We start from the raw sequence: 13,031 nt of genomic DNA on the forward strand, positions 1-13,031 counted from the left end.
CCCAGGACCCTGAGATCATGACCTGAGCTGAAGGCAGATGCTTAACCTATGGAGCCACCCAGGCGCCCCTCAAATATTTTTTATATCACTACAGCTGTAAAGGAGGGTTTCCATACAGTTTCAATAGATAAGCCTCAGCATGAGGTATGGACTTTCATATTCAAGTAACATTTAGGCAAATATGTGAAGTTCAAGACCAGTAGGACAAGGCTGAGGTTAACCCAATCTCATTCCTGGCAATAAAGTACACATTTTGTCTTTCCCAGTCAATTGGCAATCCTCTTCTGAGCTATTCTCCACAGCTGTTCACCCCAGACTCAAAAGCGTATCTTTTGGCCCACCTGTGAAATAGCTAAGCTTCTCACATACAAAAAAGTATAGAGTTGCACCTTTCCCTCTATGGAACTGTTGCAGGAATTCTGTGTCTTCAGTGCCTGTGGTTCTTGGTCATGCCTCTTCGAAGAATGAAGAGGTAGACCAGACGAAGAGTGGTGGGCAGCAAAGCAAAGTTTTATTGAATATAAAGCTCCCTGAGAAGGAGGGGACCCGAGAAGGTTGCCATTGGAGTGTTTAAGTTTGGGAGTTTTTATGAGCTCTTTTGCAGAACTTTCCTAAGCAATCTGGGTGTGCTGAGTCGTGTTGTCAGGGCTTGGTCGTGTATCTGTCTACCTATTAGGTTAGTATCCACGTGTGGATGGTCGTTTGTGCTGACATCTGGGGCTTATGTCTTAACTGCCCCCTGCCTGTGATGGTGACAAATGCTTTGTGGTTACTTGTCTTTTTTTAGGACATTTAGCAAAGTCACTTCTGCAAAGGCTGCAAAACACAATGTCAGTGTGGTCCTGTCTAAGCTGTACAACAGGATATCAGTGCTGTTTTGTCTCAGCTGGCCCAACTCCATATCTTCTCGTTGGGCCTGGCCCTGACTACCTAACTGTCCAACTCACTCATGATAGAATCAGGAGTGAGGTTTACCTTTGGATTATTTTATACCATTATAATAATGATTCATTTGTATATCTTCATTAGCAGATGGATTCATCCAAAGAGATCTCTTATAGAATAATGAAAGATTTGCCCCAAGTATAAGGGTAAAGAATTGTTTCAACACTTTGAGCAGTGAGAAACAAATTTGGGGGTTTTGAGAAGAGTTGTTTCATCCCCACTTCAGGGCTTAGAATACTTGGATCAGAACAGTTTTCTACACATTCAGGATAATCTTTATGAAAAATATTTTTTTGAAATAGTATACTTATGTTGATTTAACATGTTCATTTTAACAAATAGATAGCCAAAGGTAAGACTGCCCGATTAAGTGCCACATACTGTGAAACCGTACCACTGACATGGGGAAGACCTCTTGTCTGGGTGGAGGCTTCAGCCCTCAGAGGTGGCTGTGGGCCTCTGGGCAGTACCCTGTAAGGAATCCATTCCTCCAAAGAAACTCCTTTGTTTCTTTACAAAGGAAGCTGAGGACATGTATAAACATGATGTTTGCCCCATATCATCTGATGCAAGCAGCAAGTTCTTCAGTGGTATGCTCTTTTTATCATGAGCCCAGCCTTCGTCCTGTTCATTTTTCAGATGAATAGTTGGAGACCAGGGAGGCTCCATGGTTTGTGCAGTCTGAGATGAGGCTGAGATGATGACTGGATTAGAGCTGAGTGTGTATGGTTCTTATTCTGAAAAGCTATTGCCTCCTACAAAATACCTGCCCTGTCCTTATTTTTGGCAGTGGTGATAGTGCTTGGGAAACTCAGAAATGATGCCCTGATTGATATTTAGTGAGAATGTCATGGTTCTCAGTGGATCATGGTTGGACACTTAGTGTTCCCAGGGAGCCTGTCCCTGAACTGGAGGTGATGATGAATATCGGGATCTGGCTGTCTGTCACCCAGCCAGGCTCTGAGACAGGCAGGTTGGGAGGCAGACACCGTTCCCAGGCCAAGGCAAGTGTAAGGGGAAGTTAACAGGAGCCAGAGAAGGTGACAGATGATGCACTGTGCGGGACTTTCCATTCCAGGGGTTTCAGGTATAACTAGAAGTACCCTGAAGTGGAGTGGAGATCTCAAGGACCCTGGATATGGACAGCCTTCTCGATGCACTCGTTTTCCCCATTCTTAATGTAAGAGAATTTGGAGGAGAACAGAACAGTTCTCAGTGTGATCCAGAAGCTGGCAGATTATACTAATTCAAAGATAAGCCCCTTTGTGTTTCTGTGTTTATATGTAATTTGTAGGCTGGGAACTCATTAATCAGTAGACTGACCATTCTTGTCCTAAGGGGACCTTGAGTAAAACTGTATCTGCTCACTTGTAGATTTTATCTCCAGAGAATTACTTGTTATTTTTGTAGAAATGGCCTTCAGAGTGGACCATACTGCAAAATAGAAGATTAAAAAAATTAGAACACAAACATCTGGGATTCAAAGCATTCCTTTAAAAAAAAAAAAAGACCTTGAAGCTCATAGATTAAAATGCCTTTAACAAGATTCCTCCTCTTCTTATCTTTAAAGAAGTAGAGTTTGTGATGACACCTCTCCCCTCTCTACCACTGCTTTGCACTCATGCACAGGGCTGATAGGTTTTTAAATCTGGCATTTTACTATAACAAAATGAAAACAAAAACATGCTACTAAAATGTACATTCTTATTGTAAACTTGACATTGACATTGTGGTGGTAGTCAGTTATATTTATAAGTGTTATTCTAACTCACAGCTTTGTGTTCCCATTAGTAAATAGTAGTGAAGGAACACTCTGTAAAACTACTTTCAGACATGACGAGAGACTTCCACTCAGGTTTCTTCTTCCATACATCCCCTCCGAACCAAAAAGTTAAGCTTGCTCTCTACTCAGAAACCAACAGTTGTCTAAAACCAGATTTTAAAAAGGAGAGACTCAGAGGCAAGATACTAAGATCAGGACCACTTCTTTGAAAGAATAGAACAGAATATGCTGAGTTGTTTTTGGACTCCTGTTCTTCTCCAGGTGCTACTTGTAGAGCAATCAAAGTCTTGCGTTATATATGTGGTTTGTGCTTTTTGTAAGGAGTGAACTGTAATACTAAATCACGGTTCCTTAGGTTATTTAATCGGAGGTGAGGACTAAAGCTAGCTGAGTAGGCAGGGTGGAGGAGTCTGCACCCCACCCCGGAGTAGGTGGTGGTGGAACCATGGGCATGGTAGGACCATGTTGGCGTTGCCTGGCTCTTATCTGCAGACAGTCATATCATCAAGCCCTGAAGGGAATTGGGTTCACATTTATAATAAGAAGCCCCAGTGCAAACAGAATGGAAAAATGTATTCCTGAAATGCAAACTAGAATTTTAAGGATTGAACTGGATGTGTCAAATAACAAAAAGTAAAATTGAGCAATTTTTGAAGATCTAACTGCCTTTATTAATTGGTTCATGAATTGGACAGCATTTAGCAAATAGAGGGGAACTCCAAAGGGCTATCAAAAAGGAGAGTTAGAGAGGGACTGGAGAAAAGGAAATGAGTAGCAAAGAATCCATTGTTTTAGGCAAGGTTGCCCTCCTAAGAGGAACAGAAGTGGTCTATCAGTAAAATTCCTCATGCTGACCAGGAAATTCCCATGTGGGCTGTTGAAAGGTCACATTTCTGGGGAGTTGAAAGTGCAATTAGGTTAGGTATTAAGTCTTAGTTTACTGACTTGGAGCTTCAACATAAATGACACCATTTTGGGCCCTTGTGGCTTTCTTTTCAACCGATGTGAAGGAAACTGAGAGATAATCCCAAACCTATAACTGTGTCCGTTGATGTATATTTCCCTCTCATATACCTGCAGGAAGCATTTTAATGTTGTTGTTGTGAGACAAAGTATTGGGGGGACTTTGTTGTGCTCATTTTATTAATTCCAAAGTAGAGCCGTAATTGGAAAGTTACACGATTACCCAAGTAGTTTCCGTGTAACTGTAATAGAATTTCATGGTAGTCTATAGAATAACATTTTTTTAAAAGATTTTTATTTATTCGGGATCCCTGGGTGGCGCAGCGGTTTGGCGCCTGCCTTTGGCCTGGGGTGCGATCCTGGAGACCCGGGATCGAATTCCACGTCGGGCTCCCTGCATGGAGCCTGCTTCTCCCTCTGCCTGTGTCTCTGCCTCTCTGTCTCTCTGTGTGATTATCATGAATAAATAAATAAAATCTTTAAAAAAATAAAAATAAATAAAAATAAAGATTTTTATTTATTCATGAGACACACACACACACACACACACACACACAGAGATTGGCAGAGAAAGGCAGAGGGAGAAGCTGACTCCACACAGGGAGCCCGATGTGGGATTTGATCCCGGGACTCCAGGATTACGCCTTGGGCCGAAGGCAGTGCCAAACCGCTGAGCCACCCAGGGATCCCCTAGAATAACATTTTGTATAAGATAGAATTACAAAGTCCTAGAGCCTTAGACGCCATTTAAGCTGCTATGTTTTTAAAAGCACTATGTTGTATAAAATGGCTAATATAAAGTAAATGACAAGAGAGAAAAACATTTCTAGTCTTGAGAATTGCACAGTACAAAGTTAGTAACACAACTTTATTTTGCATGATGTTTACAGTAATTCACTCATCCAACTCACTAGAAGTAGTGTGCCAAGAAGAAATCATGGAATCCTGAGTCCAGATACATGAGGTCCTGCTGACTCATTTAACCTGTCCGGGGCTCCATTTCCTTACCTAAACAATAGCGGTTATAATAGCTACTACATATCACTGGGTTGGATATGAGAACAATCCAAATGAAGCAATAAATACTGAAGTGCTTTATATGGTATTATGTATGATATAAATATTACTTTCTATCACTTATAGTTAGGTTCCTCTATTCCTATGTGCCAAGACTTCCCACAACCATCATGCTTTTAAGACTCTGTCTATTCTCTCAACAGTCCTTTATTACTTTATCCTTACACTTTATATTGAATGATTACTTTATTTCCCTTGCTTATTATCTTCTTTTCGTTTTTCATGGAACATATATCAGGTGTGTTCCTGGTGAGACAGTGAGGGTGGCCTTTGAAACTCTTTCACATCTGAAATGCTTTGCCCTAACAGCCCTTACCAGTTCTGCATTATCTGATTTTCTGAGCCTGTCCCTGCCCAGTGCTGCTGTTTGCACATTGCTTTGAGAGTTCCAGTGGAAGTGGACAGATGTTCATCCAGTATGACAGTTCGTTGCTCTAATCTGTGTAAAATAAACTCAGACAATGTGTTATTTAAAGATGTACCATAAAACAACACACCACATTAGAGTCTGCTGTACAGGCTACACAGTAGTCCCTGTGCAGAAATTTTACTAGGAACAGTGTTAGCAAATAGGGAAAGGACTCCCTAGGTCTCCATTGTCCTAATTCATGTTAGAGAAAAATCATTCCATAGGGACTATGTACCATATTTTCACCAGTAAAATTGATTGTTCTGTTTTTCATCTTGTTAGTCTATTGGCTTTTGGAAGGTATCTCCACTCTATATTATTCTCCCTTTGTAACTTTATCAAGGCAGTTTCATTATTCTCCTCTCTTACTATTCTAGAAAGAAAAAGCTAAATCTCAGTATGCTCAAATGCTTAATATTATAGTCATCATTGGGAAATTTTGTTTAAAATGGCTGGAAATAGGATGATCTGATTATTCCAGTAGCCTGATTAATGAACTAGGTGAGTTACAGGCCATTGATTTTCAGAGAATTTTAATATTAAAACAAGGTAGAATATTTTTTAATGATTGAGAAAGTATTTTGTGAATTTATGGTGAGTTCATTTATGCACCAAATATTACTGAAGCCCTTTACTAAATACCAGTCACTTTTCTATTTGCTGAGGCCCTGGATATCAGTGAATTAAGCTGACGTGCTCTTTTGCCTTCATGAAGGTTATTATTCTAACCTGTGGTCCATTAAGGAATACCATGGATGTAAGAGGTGTAAGAACAGGATAGCTAAATACTTACCCTACTATTCTGTTTTCAAAAGTAAATTCTTGGTTTTAATCTGTTAATTCATCATTTTCATTTTCACTATAAAAATTGAGTGCTAAAATTTTTCTGTTTATTGGAGCTTTCTGGTTTATTTTGAATTAATAAAATTGCATAGCCTGACTTTAAACAGAGTGAATATTAAATTAAAAGCCAGAACAAACTGTTTTTCAAATCACATTTTAAAAATGAATATAAGGGGCAGCCTGGGTGGGCTCAGTGGTTTAGCACCGCCTTTAGTCCAGGGCCTGATCCTGGAGACCCGGGATCGAGTCCCACATCAGGCTCCCTTGCATGGAACCTGCTTCTCTCTCTGCCTGTGTCTCTGCCTCTCTCTCTATCTCTCTCTCTCTATGTCTCTTATGAATAAATAAATAAAATCTTTAAAAAAAAGTAAATATAATTAAAATAATCCTTATAGGACACATAGTCTCTGGGGGAAATATAATTTGTAATCATGTAATACTGATGTTGCTATAGCATCTTTTGATAATCCAATTGCTTATATAAATTTGAACTGTCATACTTTTAAGTTTAATGATAATTAATATATACTTATTATACAGACACACACACACACACACACACACACACACACACCATATACCCTTTGGTCAATACCGATGGGCTCCACTCCCAGATCTAATTGGTCCTGCATTGACTAGAGGGGACCATTCTGACTCGGCATCTGTAGAAAGTCCACTAGCTCTTGATGGCACTGGCTTTCAAATTTTCACTTTATTTTGTGGAGTTTTTGTATAAATATTGTGGCAGTTTTTATTTTTAAATAAACAAAATATGAAGCAGGTAAGATTGCTTTAACTGTGCCCACAGAGTTTCAGCAGCTACCAAAGCATCTATAGTGTAGCAATTGGGAGGTGGCTGCAGAGGCTTGTATGCATGAGAGCAAATGTATGTTCTCTCCGGAACACCCCATGAAGGAGCAAGCTGTAGACACGGCCTTCAGTGTCTGATTTCCTCCATATTAGTAGGTCAGTTTACCTCTTTGGTAAAGGGACAGTACCTTGACAGTCTTATAGGGTTGATAATGAGGGTCAAATGATATATTGGACTTGAAAGCACTTTGAAATCATGCAGGTAGGTGGGAGTTTTCCTCTCTTTCTCATTACAAACAGGAATAACTAAAGAGTATATTTCCTGGAACACAGCAGCATATGAAAATTTCAGAGGGGGCCTGGTACGCAATCTAGGAAACCTCTCCATCTTCATTCTGGGAATGCTCAGAGTGGCAACAGCATCCCTGAGGTTATCTCCATTTGATATTGACATCATTAATCATCACTTTTTGAGCCAATAATCTTGTTTTGTTTTTTAATAAAGGAAATCTCTTTGGGATCATACTATTTTTTGTCTATTACACTGAACTTGTGTCCCATGGATTTGTAGAACGAACATGTAAATGTGTCTGAATGAACCTAATCTATACAAGTGTTGATTAGTTTTCCATATTATTTTAGCACTTTGGAATAATGGCAGATCTTGGCGCACATTGAAAATTAGAATTTTTACAAATGTGGTTCTTAGTATATGTGGATAGTTTTAGAGTGTGCAATATATTTTAGATGTATAGAAGTGCTTCAGAAGACGTACTGGGCGATTGTTAACTGGGTGGTTGCTAAACTAATTGAAATCATTTATGCTCGCTCTTCTACTCAAGAACCAGCTTTGAGCTTTGGTATACTGAAAACAGAACCTCAAACTTCGGACAAAGAAAGGAAGGCAACTCTGACTGGCACCAGCAGATGGTGCCGATGGTCACAGTCTTTCCTTCATCCCCAGCGTCACATCCATTTCATTGTCTGGTTAGTGTGTCTGTGCTTAGTTTTGGATTATCTTAATAAGAATATTAATAACCTCATCATTTCTGATAAGTGCAAAAGCAGCGAGAATGTTGAAATGCTGGCATCAGGGAGGAAAAATTTCCTGTCTTTCAAGGTCCTCCAGGCCAGGCTAAGAATCAAATTGACACGAGATAGATTAACAGGAGAAAATCAAATTTAATTTCATATGTATGGGAAACCCACATACACGGAAATTCCAAAGATAGTCAAGTAAAATAAGATATATGTATCATCCTGAACTAAAGAGAAAGAGGCTAGGGGTCTGGGACTTAAAGGGAAGGAATGCAATTCACAGGAAGTGAAAAGGAGTGAATGTTTGGTGAACAAATGTTTACTGGTCCACTCAGAAAGAATGGGACATAGGGGACTTTGATCAGACAGGCTTGGCTGGGTTCTTCGTTTCTGCTGTATCTCATTCGCAGTATGATGTAGTTGTCTGTAGCAATGGTTCTCTTTCTGGAGCAGGTCCTCTGTCTAAATTCTTTTAGGCATTTGCAGGTGAGGAGTTAAAGAGCTTTTCCTGAATACATTGTGGGTTGATTACTTTTAACTCAACAAGAATCTGCATGCCAAAGTGGTCCATCTTGGGGTAGCTTGCCCTTGGTGATAGAAAAAAATTAAGATCATAAAAAAAAGCAAATGTTGAGAAAATAGGGTTGTATGTGTGTATAGGATGAATCATTCAGTTGAACAAATAATTCTATGGGACAAAGAACTCAGAGTACATGTGAAGTGTTATATCTGTGACAGTAATTGGCATGTGATAGGAGGAAAAACATTTGGCAAAGTAGAATATATGTTAGAAGAGACGTGTCAGATGCCTGTTAGTCTGATGCTAATTCAGGAGACAACTGAGACTTTGTTGAGAGCTGAAAGGCTGAGCGTGGTGGAGGTGCCACTGGCAAATCATTGGTCCCAAGCTCTGCTGGCTGCATGTGTCCAGGTCCTGTGACAAGCCAGTGGAGAGGCTGAGTGTGTAGCTACTGTAGCTGGAAATTTAATCTACAATGCTTGAGGAGGCAAGGGTGGGGGGTTACCTGCCTAATTTTCAACATAGCAGAAACTGATCCTTTTTGCAAAATGATGCCCCACACATCTTATATTATTGAAGAAAGGGAGAGTGAGCCTGTTTTTAAAGCTCACATTCCTTATGGTGGAAATTTATTCAGAGACTGCAAGTCAAAGCCCTTTTTAAACAGATATACACAGAACCTATTGGAACAATTCTGACCCGTTCATAAATTAGGATGAATTAGAATGGTTACTGTAGTTTATTTGTTTGTTTTAAGATTTTATTTATTTATTTGACAGAGAGGGAGCACACACAAGTAGGCAGAGTGGCAGGCAGAGGGAGAGGGAGGGGCAGGCTCCCCCCTGAGCAGGGAGCCTGATGTGGGGCTCGATCCCAGGACCTTGAGACATGACCTGAGCCAAGGCAGCTGCTTAACTGACTGAGCCACCCAGGAGCCCCTACTGTACTGTTTTGGATGCAAAGCAATTATGTATCCTTTTATAATATTAAAATAAACAGCAAGTCAGAATATGGTAGGTTGCAGTTGTGAAACCTATAGGATCTATTATTTTGCCAAGAAATAAGCATAATGAAACTTTTTTAAAAAAAAATATTTATTTATTTATTCATGAGAGACACAGAGAGACACAGACACAGGCAGAAGGAGAAGCAGACTCCATGAAGGGAGCCCAATATGGGACTCGATCCCAGGACCCCAGGATCACAACCTGGGCGGAAGACAGATGCTCAACCACTGAGCCACCCAGGCATCCCACATAAAGAAACTTGATCTACAACTCATTTCCTATCATTACAGTGTTGATATAGTGGAAAAGTATAAACTCAAGCCAGCTGTGTGATGGCTGCAAGGTACACAGCTCCTCTGAGATTCAGTTTCTTCCTCTGATAATTGGGCACTGTGTTACCGATCCATCAGAGATGTTGTGAGGAATAAAATCACATTTAGTGATTTTATTTATCACACTAACACAGTGCCTCATCATACTGGGCCTTCAGTGACTAGTGGCCATCAGTGGAAGTAACATTAATAGTAAGAAATCCCAGCAGAGGATTTTAAGTGTGCCACCAGCAATTGCTGTGGCCAGTTTTATTAACTAAGATGAATGAAACTTTTGTAACAAATAGCCCAAAAATGCAATGGTCAAACACAATGGAAGTTCATCTTTCTCCCTTAAAACATCCAGGATGGGTTCTGGTTCAGGAGGGAGAGGTTCACTCCCCTCTGTAGAGTCAAGTAGGGACTCAGGCTTTTGATGGCTTTCCTGTCTTCAGCAGCAGTGTGACTGTGATCACCATTCTAGCCCAGAGGAAGGAGGAAGTGGCCTAGAGGCATGTGTGAAGGAGGTTTTAAGGGCTAGAATAAAAGTGGCAAATACCAGTTTTTACTTACATTATATCAGAGATAACTTATTCCCCTGGGCACACCTAACTGCTAGGGCAGCTGGGAAATGCAGTGTAGCTACTGTGGAAAAGAGGGCAAAATAGTAATGACTCTACAGTATCCTCTGTGCTCCACACTGAATCTTGGTAAGTAAATGTACCGACATTTTCTGAACGATACCAAAATTCAGGAGTGAGTGTTCAGTCACAAGACACATAAATCCTGGTAATAAAGGTGCAGGTGGCTCTATTAAGCTGTCTAGGGCATGTGGCTTTTCATGCTGGGACTTGGCCCAGACTCTGCACTCAGGCCAGGGCCAGAGTGAGGGGGTCACGGGTAGCTGACCTGGTCTACAGAGGCACTCGGTGTGATATGCCAGCTCTGTTGCAATGCCAGAGCAGTTGGCATGTGGCGGGCAGGAGTGACACTAGGGAATCCAGGCGATGGATCTGGGAACCCCATGGTCAGAAATTGCCTCCTGGGAAATCCATCTCTCCAGCAGTAGTAACCCAGACACTGGGCTGGCTAACAGGGATGGAGAGGGAGTGCAACCAGGCAGGGAATATGGGCTGGCTCACAGGCAGGCACCAGTCATGCTTCTGGTCCTAGCCAGGGAGCGAGGCATATGCAGTGAGATGGCAGCGACTAAGTGTTTCTCTGATCTGACCTAAAACGGGATGACATAGAGCAGGGATAGAGAGAAAAAGAGAATTTAAATGAAGGGATAATGGTGATGTCTTGAAGTCATTCAGGGGCCCTGGGGCCAGCTGGGAACAAAATACAGAAACCCACTCATCATGACCAAACCACCTCAGGGTCCCTACTGAGTAGGGAAGCTGAGGCTTCACATACCTACTGCCTCAGTCATTACCGCTCAGGAACTCAGGTGCTGGAGGGACACGTTGGTGCCTCTACCTATGGGGGGAAGCAGGTTAAGGGACATTGAATCCAGGGAAGCATTAACAGATTATCTGCTGAAATTACATTGTAGCTCTAAATGGTATAAAAATGTGTTTCATTTAATTTTTAGTCACTCTCCAGTTCCTCAAGAAATATTCAACAAATGTTGGCAGATTCTATCAATCGTATGAAGGCATATGGATTTCACCAGGTAAAGACTTAAATTCTGTCTTCACGGGGCTAAATTCATAGCCATTTCCACTAATATTTCACAAACTGCTATATTAGTCTCATGCAGAAATGAAAGCAGCAGAATGTGAAATCTGTCTTTAAAAGCTTGTGAACATAGCTATTCATTTTTACCTGTTTGTCTGGAGTTGCAAAAGTCTTGAGGATTGTGGAAAGAACAGCTGCCAAGACATATCTGCTAAACTCCTCACAGAAGATCTAAAACAGACAACATCCTGGGCTACAGTGAACACGGAGGGAACACTGATTTCAGAGAGCAATAAACGAAGCATTTAGCTTGGCAGAAATCTGAATTCATATTAAGTTCTTTGTGTGTTCCTTGTTTCTGGGAGGTTGACCCTTTCCGATGAGCAGCCTCTTGTGCCATCCAGGCCCACTGTGCCAGGAGCTCCTTGGGCACTCAAATCTCTCCTCTCACACATCCATCCAGGTATCATTCTCCCTATAGATACAGTTTATAGGGCATGGTGTTTCCTCCACCATGCTAGGCCATGACCATTGGCCCATTGCATTGACCATGCCTCATGATAAATGGGGCATGACAGGCAGTTGGAGACCATCGTAGGATTTGACCTGCAGAAAGTTTGAAAAAGTAGTATAAGATATGAGACTGTGAAGAGAAGGTTCTGAGTGACTACAGACCTGAGATGGAGCCATGGTGGAGGCCTCTGTTCCAGCAGACAGTGCCATCGATTCCCTGACTGGTCTGCAGGGATGTGCATGAACTGGGATAGTTTGCATGGAGACTTAGTGAAACTATGATGAATTTTTGCAGTGTAGTCCAGTGTGCATACTGCTGGCATAATAGGTACCTTTCTAAAACAGCAGCAATAAAGCATCTAAAGGAAAATTTCAGTAAATCTGAAATTTTGTGTTCAAAATTTCATCTTAAATGATAGAAAGACAAAGGGTTTATATGTTTATTCAACCAACTGTCTGTTGAGTTTCTCCTATGTGCTAGGCACTGTTACAGGGGCTACAAACACAGCAAAGCATAAAATCCCTGCCCTCAGGAAGCCTGTATTCAATGAGGGAGACAGACAACAAACACATCTATGAAGTCAGATGATCATAAGCTCTGTGGAGAAAAATAGTGCAGGATGAAGGAGCTGAGGAATGCTGGGACGTTGGGAATTGGCTTTTTATAGAGGTGGTCAGAGAAGGCTACTCTGAGAAGGCACTATCAGAGTAGAGACCTGAAGGAATGAGGGAGGGAGCTATGCGGATCGCAAGGGGAAATTATGTTCCAGGCAGAGGCAACAGCAAGTATGAAGGCTCGCTGGACATGGTCAGGGAATGGCAGAGATGTCAGTGAAAGAGAAGGGAGACTAGGGCTGAGAAATCATGGAGACCCTGGGATCTTGGTGTTCTGTCAAGCCATGATGAAAGATGAGATCATCTAGAGAGTGAGTCTTGATGGAAAAGAGAAGAGGACCTGGGCTTTTTTGTCTCCAAAATAAGGGGGGTAGACTAGACCAGTGGTTATCAAGCATTTTTAGTTATGAGATAGGCAGATTTTCATCTGTCTTTACACTCTCTCAGGAGAATGGCCATAGCCATGGACCAATGCATTTCTTTTCTAACTTAAGAAATTATAGGGACGCCTGGGTGA

The 13,031-nt window shown here is 41.3% G+C and overlaps 1 protein-coding gene across 5 annotated transcripts in view; it reads left to right on the plus strand.

Annotated features, from left to right (window-relative positions):
• SH2D4A (SH2 domain containing 4A) overlaps positions 1-13,031 on the plus strand; it is a 70,931-nt gene that overhangs the window by 24,641 nt on the left and 33,259 nt on the right. For 3 of the 5 annotated variants that reach the window (XM_025447161.3, XM_025447227.3, XM_025447093.3), the window contains exon 5: positions 11,301-11,381. The exons of the other annotated variants lie outside the window; for them this stretch is intronic. In XM_025447161.3, the coding sequence (XP_025302946.1) occupies positions 11,301-11,381 (81 nt within the window). The remainder of the gene's footprint in view (positions 1-11,300; positions 11,382-13,031) is intronic. 5 annotated transcript variants of the gene reach the window in all.

Source organism: Canis lupus, chromosome 16 (assembly GCF_003254725.2).
Source record: "Canis lupus dingo isolate Sandy chromosome 16, ASM325472v2, whole genome shotgun sequence".
NCBI lineage: Eukaryota > Metazoa > Chordata > Mammalia > Carnivora > Canidae > Canis > Canis lupus.